Here is a 20836-nt window from a genome sequence, read left to right as displayed (position 1 = left end):
TTCTTCAAGGACATAATTACAAAATGATTAGTATCACTTTGGTACTGCAGGGAGAAATAGTTCTCCATTCCAAAGAAGAATCAACTGTAACTAAGCTCCAGATGGAATACAAAGCCTTGCAAATCCATCTGGCAAATTCTTCCAAAACCACCGATGTACCTGTGGCTTCAAGTGAGGAAAAGCACCACAAGACGCTAGCATTCCATTAAGTTCTGTTAAAGATCTTGGCACGTATTCTAATGCCATGTAAAAGAGACCCCTAATAACAATGGACTCTCTTACTAAAGTATTTGAATAGGTGTCATCCATTCCCCTGAAAAATACTTAAGTCCTAAATTCAAAGCTGTCCACCCACCAAGTCTGACATGACTGCTTTGCCTCATCTCCTGTCCCCTCCAAAGTACAAGGATCATTCTTTGATTGCACAAACAGGCAGACTCAGCTGGCAAAGACTCTACTGCATCTGCCAGCCTCCAAGTCATTAATAATCAGCCCTCTGAAAAAAAAAAAGCCATATTTTCTTTTAAAACATTCCTGCTTGGAATTTAAGAGATTTTGTTCAGGTTTCCAGAAAGGCAAGCTTTTTAGGATGGAAAGCACACCTGAAAAGCTTCAGACTATAGAAGATGCTCTGCTTCCTCCCTCCCCTCCTCTGTTTCCAACCACATGAAAAACTGGCACTGACAATAAAACCTGTTCTGTTTTTTACTGCATCAGGAGGAAAAGCATTGCAGAGGAGCACTGAGCTAAATTCAGATAAACAAGTATTTTTTTTTTTTTATTTTCCTCACTCCCCAAATTAATGTAAGTCTTTAGCATAAAAAGAAAATCTGTAATTAGAAGAAAATATCAGAGGAAATTGATACCAAATACAAAATATACTGAGTTAATAAATTCTTAAATCTAAAGAATTACTTGTTAAATGTAACTATGATCACTATTAACACAAAATTTAACCAAACACATAAAAATGCAACAGCTAACACACTTTAGTATATAAAGTGAAGTTACACAAATTCAGAGAAAAAAAGCAACTCGAGTCAGAATTCCCATACACAATACAAGTATCACATATAAATTACGGAAATCAGTAATACTCAAAAAAATCAACACTACTGATTCAAAACATTCAACAATTAGCTGCTATTACTAATTTCCCTATAAAAACACCAAAAAGATATGAAAAATTCTCAAAGATAATCACCACTAGCTACCCCTTCCACCTGACTATTATTCAGTAAAATACTCAGTGTGAGCTGGATGGTCCCCAGGCCAATCCTAGACTCAAAAGATACTGACTTAACAGCCAGTTTTGACAAATATCTCTACTGACAGTGTCTCCTAAGAAAGTGAAAACAACTGAACAAGCAAAAAAAAAATATATTATGAAATAAACAATGTTCCCATAAAGAAAGCCACATCTAAAGTCAGGATTGAGAAACATCAGCAACCTACCAGTATTCTGATGCATTTTATCTGCTATACAAAAATTCACAAGACTTCAGATTACAGAACTTCAACTCATGTAACTACTCAAGAAAGAATTGTTTCCCTCAGGGTAAAAACCATGGATACTTCTGTTATAAAGAAGTTACTTCTACAGCAAAATATGGAAACAAGAGAGAGACAGTCTAGCAGTACATCTGGAAAGAAAACAAAAGAATTACTCAGTGGAGCTTTCCGTTTCTCCTCTCCTAGTCCTGCCCCCATGCATACCAACCACAGCCTGATGTACAAGCAAGAAAAAGGAATCACAGAGTTCTCATGACAGCAACACCTGCCTTCCTTGGGGCTCACAGGATCACACTGTGATCACCAATCGATCAACAGGAAATCAGGAAAGCACAGCTGCTTCCTGATTCCCTTCACAGGAAAGAAAATAACTGAGTTCATGAGCATCAGTAAGGGGAGGCTCTAGACCCCAAAGGCCTCTGGCATCCACACTGACACAGAATCTTCCCAGTTATAAATTAACTGTTTAGACTGAAAACCCACAAGTCCCATATTTCTGCTGCTCTGCTTATTCTCAACCAAATCTATTCTAGACTGTTTTGTAACTATTGTCTTAAATTCAGACAAACTTAAATCACACCAGTCTGCAAATTACCTTTCTGTCTGAAACTTTTCACTGGGGTCTTTTAACTCTGGTTTCCAGTAACTTTACTGTATCAAGCCAGTTGTAGCAGTTTTCAAATATTTATAAATAAAAAAAAAAAACACCAAAACCTGCAATCTTGCTAGGAGTTAAAACAGTCAACCAGCAAATTAAGTGACTGCTGAGAAAGGCAGGTTGAAGTAAAATCAGCTGTTCTGCACACAGAATGCCCTTTGGCATTTCACAGAAATTTACAGAACTAAAGCAAGAACTATACCAAATGTGATACCCACTGTCCCCAAAGAGAGATGAAAACAAATTCATATTTAGTGCTCAGAATTCATATACCTGACAGCCATACAAGCAATTATATATATTTAAAAAAATAAAATAAATATCCGTATCTTATTGGGCACCTGACAGACACAAAGTTAAAAAAACAATCCAGTTGTTTTTTCCAAAATTATTTGTATGTATAAAGGACTGCATTTCAGAGATTTCAATGCACACAGCCCTAATAAGGTGCAGCCACCTTTGACAGAAGACAAGAGAAAATACAGAGAACACTATGGCATGAAGAGATTAAAAATTAATAGCTATTTTCCACTGTGTTGCTGACAATCCTCTCTTCTCTTTATAAGATACCTCTATCACTAAAAACTTTCCCTGTTCTGTGGAACATATGTATTGCCTCCAAAAATATACACAGTTTTACTACTTAAGAGATGTTACGCATCCTTCTGCAATTTCTCAATTAGCAAGTGATAACTTCTCCCACAGTGCTACACTAGTAAATAAGTGCTCAGGATTTAGTTACTTTCTTCTACAAAACTTAATTTATTCCATAAACATGAACAAGAAGTCCCCTACAATTTGTCACTAATCTATAGTTTGAGCATGATTACATTTAGCTATACATATAGAACTGACTGCAGAAACGAGACAATCATACAAAAAACTAGAACAGCAATATGTGTATTTCCTTTTGATTCCTGTGAACTTAGTAAAATTACATGACTAAAATTACTCCATAAAAGAGATGTCAAAGGATGCTGGCCTTCCACTGATGGTGCAATAAAACTGATGCTGAATATTAGTGTATTTCCACTATAGCTTGACCAATGCAGTGAAACTTTTAAATGCAACTAAATAGTTTTGCTAGTTCAGCATAAGTAGGCAAGACCATTGCCAACACACACTGAATTAAAAGGTACTTATATCTTCTACTTCAGAAAGGAATTAGAGCAGGCTAAATATATACTGTTTTTACTAGCCACAGAAAGTAACATCTCTCACAGACAATGGAACCCCAGAGGAAAAGTGTTTCCACTGGAATCAGCTCCTACCCAGCCTCTTCAACAAATTACCACAAGCTACTTGTATCAATTTTAATTTGCAAGAGAAAACCCAAGTAAATCCTGATATGAGTGACAAGAAAAATTAAGCTGTATGAGTCACCATAATTTAGCTTATCTGGCAACTGTGGTTTTTAAGCAGAATTCTCTCATTTTCCAACACACACAAAATTCTCTTAAATTTTAAGACAAAGAATCTGGAGATACTCCATTCAGAAATCCACTTACTTCATTAAGACCCTGACAAGAAGACATCCCATGGAACTGTAACTTTTTTTTTTCCCCTAAGACAACTGTTCCCTATAGTTCTGGTGTTTTCAGCCTCCTTTAAGAAAATTAGTTAAGGACATTAACAGAGAAACAAAGGAATAAACAATAAATTCTGTGCAGAAAGACAAATAGCTACAAGAGATGTCTAATGCAAAGTTTTGTGCAATACTTCAATGAAATATTAGCAGATATGAGGCTTAACCTTGAGTTTAGTTGCCAGGATATAACATTTCAAGTTATCGCTGTTTTATTTTGGTGTCTTATACACTGAAATTCTCTGAGCATCTTGGAAGAATTTTACTCTCTCAAAGATTAAAGATACATAGTAGAACTGGATCCTGAAGCCTGACTGTTTCTCTCTGTGTGGCTTCAATTATTAGTGCTGTAAGCTAGGTAAAAGCTTCAGAATTGCTGACAGCAGCTAAGAGATTGGTTTTTTATGGGAAGAGAAATGGGAGCTGCTAGAAAGAGCTGTGATTTACAAGGGTACTCTGATGAGACCCCAAAGAAAGAATACAATACCTGTGCAGAAAATGCACACATCTTTATATAGAGATTCACCACTTCCTAGTCTACATATGCCCCAAGTCGGCAGCTACTAACATACTTTCAGAAGTTACCCTTTGCATAATATACCATGGTTTGGTTTTTTTTCAAAATTACAGGCATCTGGGCTAACCACAATCTTGTGTATACACTAACACACTCCATGATACTGAAACAGGTTGAAAAATATCTAGCAACAAAACTGAACAAGACCAAACATTTTCTTCAGCATCAATAAACGTAAGTAGTTTTCAAGACAAGAACTATTATTTGAATTATCTGTTGGAGAGATACATGGATGATAGCATTTCATTTTAAGATTTTACTGTGATTTGGTAATGTATGAACAAGCAGACCTGAGACTGGAGAACAGACGAAAATTGGCAGAATAGCAGTGACTTCAATAGACACGATCCACAGCAACTGAAAAATACCTAAGGTATCTATCAGCTACACAATTACTTAAGGCGTTCTTATCATCCATTTAGAGTAGTCTAGAGTGAAGTTCTAAAGGTCACAAGATGAAAGGTAAGAGATTTTAAAGGAAAAGAACTATCAAACTGGATATATAGGCAAAACTGAAGAGGAATTGGCAAGCAATCCTTGAAACACCTGCTAATTTGTTTAAGATTAGGTTTAGACTTGTGTAATAGAACATACCATTTTTTTTCTCTTACTAAATGGTTCAAAACAGCTTAAGTAAGACTCTTTTTACAGGACTTCTATCTTTGTGGAAACAAACAATATGAAAACCATCCTACAAAATCCACTGCCACAAAATGTTCAGTCCAGGAAGTTCTTGAGGATGAACATAAAACCATTAAACTTTTAACTAAATAGAAATAAAATACTCAATTTAGTACCTGTGATAACCTAGTTAGGTTGTTTGAGGGCTTCTTTCTTTTAACACAGACAGAGCAGACATTCTGTACTAAGTCTAGCAACCAGTTTGACACTTCTTCATATTTGGAAACAAAACAAAGCAAAACAAACAGCCCTCTGTTACCACACTTCATTTTCTTAGGATAGTTTTGGCACAACTGTTCTTCCTAGATTCAAGCCCATCTCTGCTTCCTCTTTCTTGTAAAAAATACTATACATGCATTTGAAAAAAAGAATAACACATGAACTATTTATTTATAGTATATATTACATATATATAATTCATAATGTGAATGAGTAAATACATATTGATGATTCATTTTTCTTAAATACACATGCCTACATTAACTCAAATTTTTAAATGAACACAATTATTTGCTTTTGTTGTATAATCATTAAAAGGAAAACCAAAACACCTACATTTCAAACAAAATTCATACTTCACCTGCAAATTCAATCACAAAGGGAAGAGCACACTTACAAATTAAGAGTCTACTCAACGTGTTAAAACATTACAGAGAAACAAAATACTTACATTATCTTCCTCTTCTGTATCATCATTGTCATCATCACTGTCCTTGAATCCAGGTGGAAGTGGTGGCCCAATGAATTCATCATCATCTGTATCCTCAGCCGGACCTTGCGCCGAAGACTGGGGTTGCACAGAAGGACCAGATAACTCTTCCTTTGAGCTGTCTTCACTTTCACTGCTAGTTGACTCTCTGCATGGAAAATTTTTTGATTACTATTTAAAGGACATGTGCAGTTTTGTAACAATTTTCTCATAAAAGATGTTGAGAACTGTTGTTAAATCGTAAACACTAAAATTAGCAGCCGAATATAAACTAAATTTTATTAGCAATGTGCAGGCCTACCATCATTTTGAAAGTATAATCACAGCGTTAACAAAATACCATAGTGACAGACAGTTCAAATAGCTGGACAGATAAAACAAAGACGTTAGACAAACTGTAGAAAACCAGTATCATGTCACTACTATGTATTTCAATATTGCATAGAAGTCAAGAGAAAACACTGTGATGGAGCATTTTCAAGATTTTGCCTCTAGATGCAGTTTGTGCAAATGCTATAAACCTCTGTTGATTGTGATGGAACTCAAAACAGCAATCACCCAGGCTCACAAGCAGAGTGAGAACAAGCAAGAGCATGGCACTTGCTTTATAATGATCCTAGAGAATAGGGAAAAAGGCACTTTTGACCAAATAATTGGTATTGTCACAAATCTAGATCCTGAGAGTCATATTAAAATGCAATCTTCCTGCTGTCCAAATCAGTTGTATGAACACATTTTTAGTACTGGAAAATTTCTAAATGTACTTAGAACACATCCATCCAGTTTATTTAAAATAAATGTGCTCCCTCTGCTGGTAGTTATCACACAGCATTCTAACTGGAAAGTGGCCTAAAAGTTATAGGCAAGCAACTGTACATTTTTACTATATACTATAGTAATCACTACACTATCACTACAGTGTTACATTGCAGTGAAAATCTGCTCAGATTCAGCGAGATAAATTCAACTTGGTTTGGAAACTTGTATTTGAAGAGCATGTATGTGATTTCTTAAGTGAGTGAACTGCAAAAGACAGTTTACCAAAGAAGGGTTTTCTTTAAAGTTTATCTTATCACATTAAAACTATAATTAAAACATTTTAAGAACATAAAACAGTTTAAGAACATAAGAAAGAATTAAGAAAACATGTTCTGAACTATGTAGTTGTGACAAAGACTGCAGCCCCACTCACGCCCCTGAACAAGCTGTACACCAAGCAGGCAGCAGATTTAAAGCAAATACATGTATCAGATAAACAAATTAAATTATATATTAGGAAGAAATCAAAAGAAACTCAATCAAATGCAAATTAGGCCCTCAGATATTACAGTGATGAGAAGAGTCTGCATGCCTGAAACCTTGTGGAATTTTACCAACTATATTTACTAGCCTAATAAAAGGTATTACTTCAATGTTACGGTCTGGAGTAACGTTAAGTTATTTCAGTTTTGTATGACTACCAGCACCCTGACACAAATTCAGGAGAGATTCCCACACACCAAGGAAAACAGACCCACAGTGGTTTTATCCCTTACACTTACACTAAAACATTAACCTGAGGCTGGTGAACAGCTTGCAGAAGATCAGGCAAAACCCCCTTGCTTTCTTAACTCCTTCATTCTTGTGAGGAGCATAAATGTATCTGGGTTAAGCTTTTTACTCTCCTACCACAAGTCACTCAGCAACTGCACCCCTTTGTTCTCCGGATCCTGCTGTAACAAACTATTTTTTTTGTTCGTTTTGTTTTTGATCTGTGAGAACAAAATCCAACCATCAAGGGTCAGGTGTAGCATACACTTGTATTTGACAACTGGCACAAGCAAAATGAGAGAACCCCATGAAAGTACAGGGAACATGTTGCCAAGCAAAAGAGGAAGAGAGGAAAAGAAGATACAAGAAAAGAGAGAGAAATGGGAGAGAAAAGAGTAAGAAACTGTCCAGAGAGTTTTCTTCAAGAGAGACTGCGGTGGGTCAGGAATGCAACCCAATGACAGAATGGACCACTTTATACACCCCTGGGTTCCTTTGTTACAAAGGGGAGCTGTCTGTCAGCTGCAGCAGAAGCCAGGTTCATTAGCATCAGCACAATCAAGGTGTCTGCCCACTCTAGCCAGAGCCACTGAAGACAGGCTTGCCTGGAAGGGACTTCCCTTCAGCCATCAGGTCTTACCTCTTTTCAGGCATCACCCCCACCTCTGTCACCCAGGCCAGGCCAGGTTCATTAGCGTAAGTACAATCAAGGTGTCTTCCTCCCCTCTAGACAGGGATATTCACTTTAAAATTGTCTTTTGAGGCAAAGAATATTCCAATCAGTGAGATCATCAAGGGAATCTCACACTCAATATACACACTTTGTATAGTGATAAGAGGCATTTAAAGACCTAGATGATGATATGATTTTCTATAAAGATAACTTGAATAAATATAGCTTCTCTTACTCTACCACAGTGAGGTAATCAATACCCTTCTACCATATGGAAGCTTTTCCACATGTTAGGAATGTGTTGAGACCGCCAAAGGTCTTCATGTTAGGCTTCCATGAAAAGTAACAACTTTACAATCCTATGTGCAAGACTTGTGTTGTAAGAGTCCATCTGCACACCCAGACTAGCAAACCATGTATATTTTCCCCAGAACTGTTAAATTATTTTTGGAATGGAGCCAAATATATACTGTAGCTGCCAGTGAGAAAAATACATACAAGATAATGATTCAAGGAGGCTTTTCTAATCCTGTAGTCCTAGATTTTCAGATGTCTCTATAGACACCCAAAAACAATACCTATCTTTATCAGATCCTCATTTGCTAAGAAGGATAAATTAATCAAAACAAAGATTTCAATATTTTGAGGGGCGGTGAAATCACTCTACATGTGAAATGGCCAGAATTCCAGTGCTTTTTCACTACACTCCAAGCTTGGTAAGGACAGCCAAGTACTCCAGCTACAGTTACTGGTATCCTTGTCCTGACTAGAAGAAAATGTAAAGTCAGAATATCATAAATGAAGCCAGACCAAAAGCCCATCTACCCTTCTGACATTGACCAGGAGTGCTGCTGACAGAAAGGACAACACAAGTGATGTTTCCTTACAGTTTTAATCTATTAAAAGCTGCAAAGGAAAAACAGCCCCTTTGACAGCTGCAAAGCTGCAAAGTTTGACAGCCCCTTTCCTAGGATTCAGAGAAGCATAGTGAATTGTTTTCCACTTTCCCATATTACCTCCCTCAGTAAGTGAAACAAGTTGTAAGGTGAGAAAACAAGAAAACTGTATCAGAGCACACATGGCACACAGACAGAAAAAATAACAGAAGTTGTTTTGTTATGCACAGATAAATAAGTACCCCAACTACTTATATTGGTACCAACTATTGGTATTTATCTACAGCAAAGCAGCTATTCTTCACATCTTTTTGGAGTCACCAGCCCCTTTTTTAACAATTAAAGAAATATTATGAAGGCTACTATGACAACTGAAAGTAGCTGGATTTTTTTTTTTAAAAGTAACACCCAAGAAAGTGTTGCTATCTTCAGAGAACAGAACAAGCTATACATATGAGACCAGCTTACAGTAACTAAAATCTGCATTACCAAAAGAATTACTGACAGTGCTATATTTCAGATTTGAACGTCATTTTATAGGACTAATCATCTGAAGCAAGGCTGAGTGACAATGACATGTCTCCTTGACTAGGTTCCTGGTTTTAGCATCAAGTACTAAGCTACATATCATATTTTACAAAGCAATACAAAACTTCCAGAAGAGCTTTTCATGTCATGCCCTCCCTTCTCAATGCTTAGTAAAAACAACAATAAAAAAATAATCAAAGAACAAACAAAAATTAAAAAGTCAGAAACAAAATTAAAAAAAAAAATAAATCAGAAACAAAATTACTTACCAGAGCCTAGCGAGTCACCCAGAATACTGAAAGGTATGTTGTCTTCCTCTATACAAAGTCCCTTCAGTTCTCTTGTGTCAAGCATATCAGTGAAATTAGATTATAAGGGAACGGCTTCATATCTAAGGTGAACTGCATTCCACTTTACCATTTATTTTAATGGATTCTTTATGTTTAAGTCACCCATACACAGTACAGAATCATGTTGCATTTATGTTCTTGTGACCCTGCATTATTTCCCCACATAGGTATCCAAGACCACCAAAAGCAAATGGGAGAACACATGATTGTGCAATCAGTTACTTCAGTGAGACTGCACAGCTCACTTGAATTTTCCAAAGAGCAACAGGAAAAATTAAGTTTCGTAACAGAAATTTGCTCACCGTCTTAAGCTGTAAAAAATTAAAGATCATCTAGTTCTAACCCAACATGGGCAAGGACACCTCCAAATGGAGCAGGCTGCTCAAAGCCTAATCCAACTTGGCCTTGAACACTCCAGACAGGGGACACCCGTAACTTCCCTGGGCAACCTGTTCCACTGTCTCACCAGCCTCACATTAAAGAATTTCTTCATAATATCTCATGTAAATCTATACTCCTTCAGCTTGAAAGCAGTCCTCCTCATCGTGTCCCTACATGCCCTTGTAAAAAGTTCCTCCCCAGCTTTCCTGCAGGCTCCCTCCAGCTACTGGAAGGACACTGTTAAGGTGCCCCTGGAGCCTTCTTTTCTCCAGGCTGAACAACCCCAACACTCCCAACTTTTCCTCATAGGAGAGGTGCTACAGCCCTCTGATATTCTTCATGTCCCTCCTCTGGACTCACTTCAACAGCTCCATGTCCTTCTTGTGTTGGGGACTCCAGCACTGGACACAGCACTCCAGGTGGGGTCTCACAAGTGCAGAGTAGGAGAGTCACCTCCCTCAACCTGCTGGCCATGCTTCTTTTGATGCAGCCCAAGACACAGTTGACTTTCTGGGCTGCAATCACACACTGCCAGCTCAGGTTGAGCTGCTCATCAAACATCCAGCAGTTCTTCTCAAGTCTGTTCTCAATCCACTCTCTGCCCAACCTGTATTTCTATTTGTGATTGCCCCAGCCCAGGTGCAGGACCTTGCACTTGGCCTTGCTGAACTTCATGAGGTTGGCATGGGCCTGTCAAGCCTATCAAGGTCCCTCTGGATGGCCTTTCTTCCCTCCAGTGTCAACACAACACAGGTTGTTGTTTTTGATGTCATCAGCACATCTGTTGACAGCACACTCATTGTCACTATCCATATCATCAACAAAAATGTTAACAGAACCAGTCCCAATACCAACCCCTGAGGAATGCCACTCACAACTGGTCTCCACGTGGACATCAAGCTGTTGATCACAACTCTCTGAGTGCACCCAGCCAGCCAGTTCCTTATCCAGCTATTGTCTGTCCATAGAATACAGAGACCAGGATGCTGTGTGGGACAGTGTCATATGTCTATCTACAGGGATATTAGAGACTTCCATAGATACAGGAACCTAGAAATTTACAGTGCATGGATCTCTGCAATCCCTGGCACACAAAGGAGTTGTGTGTCCCCCATTACCTTCAGCTATTTCTCATTTCCCAGCTTTTTAAAAGTCAAACTCTCAAGTAGACCCATTTACAGTTTGAAAATAACAAACAAATGCTGGCAGGTTTGAGTGTAAATTTCAGACTGTAGCCAAAGCAAAACACTTTCTCCACCTCACCACTGATCTGTACAATGTGCATTGAGAGGGTCTTCACCACTTTTGCTTTCTTTTTCAGCAGACATGAACAATTATATTCTATCTATAGGTTGGAACAATATCTGCTTATTAAGTTATATGTAGCTATCATATTTGCCCTAATATTTTTTTTTAAATAGATAATAAAATTGTCAGGTTTCTTTAAAAAAGTATGCTGAACAGGATTAGGGAGGATACGGCTCTTCAGATAAAACAGACATGTTCCCACAAGTTAAATTTTCATGCTTTAAAAAAAAAAACAACACAAAAAAACTCAACAAAACAAAACACCAACCCCAAAATCCCATTCAGATGAGAAAGCTGTTAACACACCATCTCCCACCCTATACAAGTACCTTTGGGTTACTTTTGAACCAGGTCCTGGTGCACTGGAGACTGATGCTGATGAATCAGTGCATGCACTTCTTAACTCCTTTTCAGCCTGGTCCTCCTTCTCTTTTTCACGAGCCTCTAAATATGGAGAACACATAAATGACAAATCATGAAGACTTTTAGAAAATAATAAAATCAGAGGGTTGCTGAAGACAGGAAGCAATTTGCTTCATTTTCAGGCCTATAGGAAATATTTGAAAAGGTAAAAGCAAATATAGGATTTCACCTAAGAACAGATTCTTTTCCACATGAGTTAAATTTCCATTGCCATCACAACAATTATTCAGAAAAATATCAGAGGGACCATGCAAACACCTTCCAGTTGTTAGTCTGTACACACTATCAAACATTAGTCAATGATATAAGGATGATGATGTTTCAATAACTTCAACACTTTACTAAAACCATATGATTCCTTCAGAGAGTTCTTTTAAGTTTACATAGCACGTGGAACTAAATTATTACATAGGCATGGACAGGTGTAAAGAAATTAACTGCTTAAGGAAAACTAAAAAAAGAGTTGCTCCTAAGTAAGAATGGTGGGATTTTGACAGAGTAACAGATATGGCTACTGTATTTTTAAAACGTTCAAGTAACTTAAATAAAGCAGAGAGAAGTCTTTCCTCACTATTTGTTAATTAAGGTAAAAACAAAAAAATGTGCTTTGCAGAAAAGCTTGGATACATTTTCCTTTGAAGAGAAAGGCAAACACCAGAAATATGCAGAACGAGGAAACATTTCGATCACACTTCTTTTTATCCACAGTTCAGGTAGGACAGAAGACATTTCAGAAGGTTGCCACAGATATTCCAAAAAGCTAAAAGTCAACAGTGTATCTGAAGGAATCTGAAAATAAAATGCTAATGTTACCCCACCCCCACAAAAATCTTTAAAGCCCACAACTTTTTGATTATTATATTCTGAATACCAGATTTTCTTTCTAAGTTAAACAGCTAAATACATATGAAAACTTTGTAAGATTGATCATTTTACCAAGAAAAAAAGGCAAAGTTTCATGCTTCCTTTATGGGTAAGAGCCAGGAAACCTTTGTGGGGGGAGTGGCAAGGAAAGGAATACGTTCAACATGCAGTTCAAGATGTCTTGACTTAAAAATATTACATTTTTGTAATCACTTACTTTATTTCCCTCCTAAACTAAAAAATGGTGTAAGCCTATGATCTCATATAAAGAATGATAGATCAACCTGAACCGGTATCAAATATGAAATCGTTTCCAATGTGGAAATACACTGTTGTGTTAGATTGAGCCTACACAAAAAAAAGCCAGTCCAAATCAAGTTTTGGAATCCCTTGTATATCTGAATTTCACAGTGTCTTAAAGCCTGCACAGTCAATGAGCCTCCACAGAGGTCTGTTCTTGTGGTTCCGTATAGAATCAAAAGAATAAAACTGACTAACATCATAATTAACACATTCTTTCAGACAGAATTGTTGTCTTTAAGATAAGGTGCATGAAGTCTAATAAATTCATAAACTGCAATGGTGAAGAGAGCAGGTTAAGTCTAATCTAGGAACCCAGAAGCTGCTCAACCATGATGGCATCCCATGAAAAAACCAAAACCCTCAACCTCTGCACAAACTGTCCAAAATGTCCTAAGAACCTTTTTTGGAATGGCAATTGCTCAGATTAAGGCAACAAAAGATAAAATTTTCTCCATCTCCCAGTCCTAAATCACTATCTTGAATATATATACCCAGTCAAAGCAGAGCAGAAGAAAGTGACAAACCTGTGGACTGTTATATTATGTGCTGTCTGACATAAGACACACATTTCTCCTCTATTTCTCTATTCTCTCTGTATTAAAGCTGAGTGTACCAAAGTTCCTTGAAAAATAAACACACAGCTAAGCAAAAGGAGGAAATCTCATTTTAAGATTCACCTTTTATTCTGCACCTGCAAGCTACGTCTCACAACAGGAGCCTTACACATGCACAGTGCTCGTAGATACTCAAACAAGATACATAAATAAATAGGTTTACAATTGACCTGCTCAGGACTGGCCTCCACGAACAAAACCGCATTTGTTTTTCCTCTAGGCAGCCAGCCTGAGACTCTTTAAACACAGCGACAAGGTGAAAAAAAAAAAACATTTCACAAGGCAGTGGCTGACCACCGTCACATTTCCTACCCAAGACCTTTCTGCTCCTCTCCACCGCGGTTCTTCTCGTTTGCTCAAACATGGCTTCCAGGTCGAAAGTCCGAGCTTTCTTCCCTGAAAATTAATAAAAAAGACACTGAAACACAGACTCACGCTGGCCACAGAGCTGCAGGGCGGGAAGGGTGACAGGCACGGACGCTTCGCTGTCACCTCCACCCGCCAGCCCTCCCGCAGACCCCCGCCAAGGGCCGCGACCCCAAACCATCGCCCCCACCCCCCACGCCCCTCCGCCGGGCGCTCGGCACTCCCAGGGTCCGCATCGCAACGCACCGAAGCCGGAGAAGCCCATGGTGGCCGCCAGCTCCGGGTCGGGTGCCCCCAACATCTCAGCGTCTGCAAGGAGAGGGGAAACAAAAAACGAGGGGTCAGAGAGGGGCGCGCGGTGGGCTGGGCTGGACCGGGACCGGCCGGTACCGTACAGCCCGGTTACTCACCGCCCTCCGCCGCCGGATCCATGCTGAGAATGCCCCGGAACCACAACGCGCGCCAGCAGGAAGCGGCTGGGCGTGGCCAGCTCGACAGAACTGACCTCAGCGCGACCCGGTGCGCAGGGTTGGGTCGCTTTGGCACGGCCCAGGACTTGGAGACAGCGCCGGACCCGAGCCCGCTGGTCGGGTGGGCTCGGAAGGGTCTGAACGGGTCGTCACAGGATCTGATAGTTCGAAGAGTTCCCCAAGGATCATCGAGTCCAGCGCCCTGCTCCACGCAGGATCACCTGAAACCAGCAGCGTGGTCCAGACGACCCCTGAGCTCTGACAGACGCTGCTCTGCCACCCCTGCCAGGGTCCGTCCATCCCCTCTCAGTGTAGAACATTTTCCCGTTGTCCAACCCGAACTTAACCCTGGTGCAGCTTCATTCCATCTCCTCATCCCCTGTCACTGCTTAACAGGGAGGAGGTCACAATCACACGAAGTTCGGGGTTGGAAGGGATCTCGGAAAATCATCGAGTCCCATCCCACCCTGCCAGAGCAGGGTCACCTACAGCAGGTCACACAGGAACGCATCCGGGAGGGCTTTGAATGTCTCCAGGGAAGGAGACTCCACAGCCTCCCTGGGCATCCTGTGCCAGTGCTATGTCACCCTCACAGTAATTGCACCACTGGTGGATGCTTTGAAGTCAGGGTGTCTGGATGAGGTACATTCATATTCAAAAGCTCCCCTCATTTCACAGTACAGAAGCTAAATACCCTTTCTGAAGGAACACCCCCTCTTTCCAGGCCAGAACTTTCTCCTCCACTGATCCCCATGATGAAGCTGTAGACTGACACAAGGTCCCACCTCAGCCTTCTCCAGGATGAACAGCCCAGTTGACCAGCTGATTAGTCTTGCCCCCGAGCTCTCTCACCACCTTGGACACCCTCCTCTGGACACACTAATGGTTTGATGTCCATCTTACACTGAGGCACCCAAAACTGCATAGGGTGCTCAAGGTGGGTCCACACCAGAGCAGTGCAGAGTGGGACAGTCACCTCCCTGGACCAGCTGGCTCTGCTGTGCCCAGTGCACCCCAGGACACTGTTTGCCCTTTTGGCTGGTGGGGCACCCTGGTGTCTTTCCTCAGATCTGCTCTCCAGCTTCTCATCCCCATTTCCATATGTAACCAGGATTTCCCCACCTCAGGCAGAGAATCTGGAACTTCCTTTTGTTCAAATTGATGTGCTTGGTGGTTGCCCAGCTCTATCCACATCTCCCTGCAAGGGCTCTCTGCCCTCAAGGGACTCAACAGCTTGCCTTAGTTTAGTGTCATCTGCAAACTTAATGTACATTTGATTCCTGTGTCCAGATAATTTATAAAACATGATAGAGCACTGGCCCAAAAACTAAGCCCCTGGGAACCCCACTGTGACCGGCCACCAGCTTTTAAGTCTTGAGAAAATACAGGGAGAATCTCCCACTTTGCCACCCTGTGGGGTGTAAGGCTTCAGTTCAGGTTCTTTATTTGGAAAAAAAATTTGGGGAAGGGTTTTGTGTGCCTGTGTGTGTTTCCTTCTCAGGCCAGGTGCCTCTACCACAGATGAAGTTATCCAGAACAGGTGCTGGACCTATCCAGGAGCAGTCAGGGCAGCAAAAATGTTTTTATACCAGGGCCACACCCTGAAATCCAAGTTTCACCCAGCCCCAAGACTTCCTATGACAAATAGGAAGCTTAGTAATGTGTATGCTGCCCAGAGCAGGTACATCACTTAGAAACCCAACCTTACTAAACTGACCATCTATTGAAGTCTCATTGATGTGTTATGCCAAATTCTGGAATAACAGCAGCCACACGTCAGCGCAATGCAAACATGATTTAATCTGCTTCTACACCTTAGTGCCAGAGGGGCTCTGTATGCCTGTAAGAGCCACTTTTTGGTTTACATCACTACACTCAAAATCAGTGTATGATTGGATAACTCAATCATCAGTCTTGCCACAAAATCACGTCAGGCTCTCTCTCTTTGACGGGGCTGTCTGCTACACTGACGGCGGAGCAGACAGGCAGAAAGGGGCCACACACTGCTGACCAGAACCGCAGTGGGCCTCCCACCTCCTGTGGGCCTCCATTACCCCCAACCGGGCCTGGTACTCGGACGGCCTACACGGCCACTCGGTGAGGCACAACAGCCCAGGGGAGGCTGTCACAACCTGTCCAGCTTCAGCACCTCCTCAACTCCTAACTCAAAGAGGTTTTATCCGCCTCTTACTGCCCGGCACCTCCTTCCCAAACGGGCAGAAAGAGTCGCTCCCAGCCCTCCATTCCCGCCTTTTCTGCCGACGGAAGTGTCGATCGGCGCGGCGGAAATGCATCATACGCACAGGGGCCGCCGGGATTTGGCGGGTGACGAAGAGGCGAGCGGAGAGTCCGCGCTTTCCGTCCCGCCTGGTACTGGTACCGGTACCGGCACCCCCATGCCCGCCGCTATCAGCCCCGCGGTGCCCGCCGCACAAGAGGCGCTGGAGATCGCGGGCCGCATCATCGACCGGCAGATCCAGGATGATCGCTGCTATCCCGACCTCTCCGAGCTGCTGGCGGTGCCGGCGCCCGGTGAGGATCACGCGGTGGCACCTCTGCCTCCGGCCCCTTTCGCCTCTGCCGCTCCGGTGTCCCCAGTCTCCCCTCGCTGTGCCCTCCCTCCCCATCCCCCCCTCACTCCCTCGTGGCGGCCTTGGCCCGCACTGTCTGGGTGAGGGCCCTCGGCGGGCAGCCGGCCCGGCACCACCCCCTCCTCCTGGCGGCTGCTGCCCGGGCAAGGCCCCCGGGACAGCCGGGCCTGCCTTCTCGGAGGCGGCGACAGGGCTGGGTCTGGCGGCTTCTCGGGCTGGGGGTGTGCGTGGGGGAAGGTCGTGTAGTGGGCGCGTTGGTGCGTGGGTTAGGTTTGTTGTTACGGGATCCGTCCATGATGGGAGGAGCAGTGCAGGAGGAATGGGTTTGGGCTGTCTCCGGCCTCATCCCTTTCCGGAAAGTGAAGAAAATGGCACTTGTTTCCCATTCTGTCCATAGGAAAGTTTCTTGAACAATGAATGCTATTAGGGACGCTGCGTGCCCAACACCAGCCCGCAGTTACTAGCAGCTGGAAAATCTTATTTCGTTTGTCTGTAGCTGTATTTCACCTGTATTTTAAGATGTAAGGTATTCTCAAACAATTCTCAAACATTTTTTTTTCTCATTGAAACACTGGTAGGACATCTACTTCATCATTGCCAACTGCCCAGCAAAGTGGGCTGTGAAGAGGCACTGTAGAGCTGTAGATGAACTAGTTAATGTATATCCATCTCGTGTGAGAATACAAGCTCAGAGTATCTGTTTTCTGTTATGATACAATGTGATATTTGTGACCAAAATTCAGCAGCCCTTGTAGCATAGTGGGCACACATAAAATAATTGTTACGTATTGGTATTTTAACTTGATAGCAGGAGCACAGCTCAGCTTTTCTAGGTGAAGAAAAACTCATCTGATTTGTTCATGTAGCACTGGACATATGATGAAAAATGGGCTGGAGCATATCAGTGAAAATGGGCTGGTGTCAAAGTGAGTTGTTGAAAAGGTTTGTAAATCCATTTGCTCCTGTCAGAACTGAGGGTTAGAGTTATGGTTTATGGTCTTGATTCTACCTGTGTTCACACATACCTTGTGAGTAGTGGCATTTATAAGCTGAAAGTCTCTGCAGTACCAAGGGATTTTTTTCTACATACTCTGAAGCCATATATTACTCACCTAAAGGAAACTGAAGATGTGATTAGTGTAATTTAGTTTTCAGAGATTAGGAAACTATCAGGTAAAGATACAGAAGGACAATATAAAACTTTTTTATAAATTTATCATTCTGTATAAAAAGTTGTTTTGTTGTTCTTAATTGCAGGTAGCCCCACGGTTTCTGGCATGTCAGATATGGATTATCCTTTGCAAGGACCAGGTCTGCTGTCAATACCTAATCTTCCAGAGATCAGCTCTGTCCGCAGAGTCCCACTTCCCCCAGAGCTAGTGGAGCAGTTTGGACGTATCCTTATAAAAAATAACGTTGCCTAGTTCATAATGTTAGAAATTAATTCTTTTTTCTTACGTAATCTTCTCCCCTGACCTTTGTCATACTCCCAGTTATGAACTTCGATAATTTTCACTTTGCCCTCCATAAGGCTTCAAGTAGTAACAAGGTCTGTCTGGGTAGAGTTGCTGGTGGAATTAGTTTCTTGATGCAAAACTTAGAATTTTTATGGTACATAGTTTATGTACCACTCTGTATAAAGTAATCTTTTTTTTTTTTATTACTCCAAAGGGAATTTTGTAATACCAAAGGGGATTTTGCCTCTGCTTGCCAAAATGTGTTTAATCCTTACATCATTGGTGCAGATATGCAATGCAATTGTATGATGGGAGTATTTCCAGAAATCAGCAGAGCTTGGTTGACCATTGACAGTGACATTTTTATGTGGAACTATGAAGATGGGTATGTAGAGAACACTTCATGATATCTTATTGGTATAATGCTGGAATTAAGCAACTGTAGTAGTGGGGAGGTGATTTGCTGCTAGCACAGAGGAGTGTTGCTCAATTTGATTTACTTTGATTCCTTTTAGAACTTCTGAATAATAAATGTTCAATGATTTTTATCAGTCAGTAATAGTGCTACCAAGTCATCTAGAGAAGAAACAAAGGAAAATGTATTTGATTAAGGGTAATTAATGTGGCTAATATCCTGAAGTTATTGCTGAATTTATGGTAGGGCTTTGCTTATGCCAAAGAAGTAGAAAAAAAAATAGACTAGTTGCTTCACTTTTCTAAGTGGTGCTTTAGTAACTACTCTGATGTGTGTAGAGTGGCCAATCCTTCCTTCATTGGCAAATGATGAAGTATTGTGGTTGAAGCTCTCCTTATTTTAAGGATGTATTAGAACAAAAATATTTTTTGCTCTATTTTCAAGTAGCACTGATAACCTTAAAATTTCATGGTTTGCTTCTTTATTTCTGCATATGGTAAGAATTCTTTTAGTATGAACTGCTGTATGCATATGGTTGCATTTCCTAAGAAACTTAAAGTTCAGGTTGTGGTTCACCTAACTTCCATATATTTACATTGTGTCACACTATATCAGGTACATTCTCCAAATAAGTCTGCACTCTTTGGTACTAATCAGAAAGTTCTGGGGATGGCTGCAGATTCTTCCTTTAGGTAATTTAAATGGGATAAAGCATAATCTGAGTTCCTCTCTCTTGATGCTCTTCAGCATTGCAGGTATTGTGTCTTTCAGAGGAAACTGTATGAATTAACAAAATCCAAACAATAAAGTATTGTTGTTGGATTTCAGGTTTGAAACACAGCTGTAGGGGCTCCAAGCAGCAAAAATTACTGCCTGTATAGTTTTGCTGTGAAACTTCTCTTTTATGCTGTTCTGCTGGACCTTTCACCCAAAGCAAAAGATGCAGATAGATGGCTGCAGATGATTACAAGGAGTATTAATAGTTTTAAAATACACAGAAACTGATTTTATTTACTTTGTTATACTGTGTGATATTTCTTATGCAAGTTGTTGGGATTTTTCTCTTGTGTGTTGACAGGGGAGATCTGACTTATTTTGATGGCCTTAGTGAGACTATTCTTGCAGTGGGACTTGTAAAGCCAAAGGGAGGTAAGAAATATGAGTGCCTAGAATTAGGTAGTTATGTGTGTTTTTGTGTGTGAAGCCTGTGTTTTGTATGTGTGTACACACACACACACACACACACACACACATACACACAAGAAACACGTTTTTATTTTTAGAAATGTTATTAAATTAATTACAAGCCAAAACCATTGAATCATTTAAGAATCATTTACAATTATAAGCTTGCAATTATTTTTTTTTCTACATCATATTCTTAACATTTGTACTGCTTGTAAATTTACACTCCAATTGTAACTTCCATGAGATCCTGGTTTCTAGCCCTACCAGTCCTTTTGTCACCTTACATAACATGGAAGTCAATGTTGAATTTGCAATATGGTTGAATTTCCAAGAAGCATTTTATTTAAAAAAAAATCTAATTTCAGAGATCCTGTATTTGATGAACTTAAAGCTGAACTAAAACTGCTGAATACTCCTTTCTAATTCTAGAGTTTCAGAGACCAATGTCTTAAATATGCCTGTTCCCTCTAGCCACTCAGTCTGTGTCTCCAGAGGGTACATTGGATAAATCATTGTGGTCTGAGAAATTGGTTGCAAATTTATTTCTTTTTCTTTCTCTTTCTTTAGGCATCTTCCAGCCTCATGTACGACACTTACTTGTTCTGGCTACCCCTGTGGATATTGTGATTTTAGGGCTCAGTTGTGCTAATGTACAGTCAGGTAATTCTCTCTTGTCTCATCATTCTCAGTTGTGAATTAACGAGTTTACATGACTGTTTTTGTCATAGCCATTTGAAAAATTAAAAAAAAAAAAAAG

At 40.6% G+C, this 20836-nt stretch overlaps 2 protein-coding genes across 3 annotated transcripts in view; one reads left to right on the top strand and one right to left on the bottom strand.

Annotated features, from left to right (window-relative positions):
* The window catches only part of WDR70 (WD repeat domain 70), a 123333-nt gene extending 108890 nt beyond the window's left edge, over positions 1–14443 (bottom strand). Inside the window, exons 1-5 of the mRNA XM_071731798.1 lie at positions 14369–14443; positions 14205–14267; positions 13905–13988; positions 11718–11832; positions 5684–5870 (exon numbers count right to left, since the gene is read on the bottom strand). Of these exons, the coding sequence (XP_071587899.1) occupies positions 5684–5870; positions 11718–11832; positions 13905–13988; positions 14205–14267; positions 14369–14390 (471 nt within the window). The 5' untranslated portion in view covers positions 14391–14443. The remainder of the gene's footprint in view (positions 1–5683; positions 5871–11717; positions 11833–13904; positions 13989–14204; positions 14268–14368) is intronic.
* Positions 14444–14845: 402 nt separating this feature from the next.
* NUP155 (nucleoporin 155) overlaps positions 14846–20836 on the top strand; it is a 30619-nt gene continuing 24628 nt past the window's right edge. The window contains exons 1-5 of one of the 2 annotated variants that reach the window (XM_071731797.1): positions 14846–16960; positions 18277–18414; positions 18765–18861; positions 19970–20040; positions 20647–20739. In XM_071731797.1, the coding sequence (XP_071587898.1) occupies positions 16717–16960; positions 18277–18414; positions 18765–18861; positions 19970–20040; positions 20647–20739 (643 nt within the window). In that variant the 5' untranslated portion in view covers positions 14846–16716. The remainder of the gene's footprint in view (positions 16961–18276; positions 18415–18764; positions 18862–19969; positions 20041–20646; positions 20740–20836) is intronic. The other variant, XM_071731795.1, reaches the window with a different exon arrangement.

This window comes from Heliangelus exortis, chromosome Z (genome assembly GCF_036169615.1).
Source record: "Heliangelus exortis chromosome Z, bHelExo1.hap1, whole genome shotgun sequence".
Classification (NCBI taxonomy): domain Eukaryota; kingdom Metazoa; phylum Chordata; class Aves; order Apodiformes; family Trochilidae; genus Heliangelus; species Heliangelus exortis.
The sequence above is the reverse complement of the archived record's forward strand: the minus strand, read 5'-3'. Positions and strand labels throughout refer to the sequence as shown.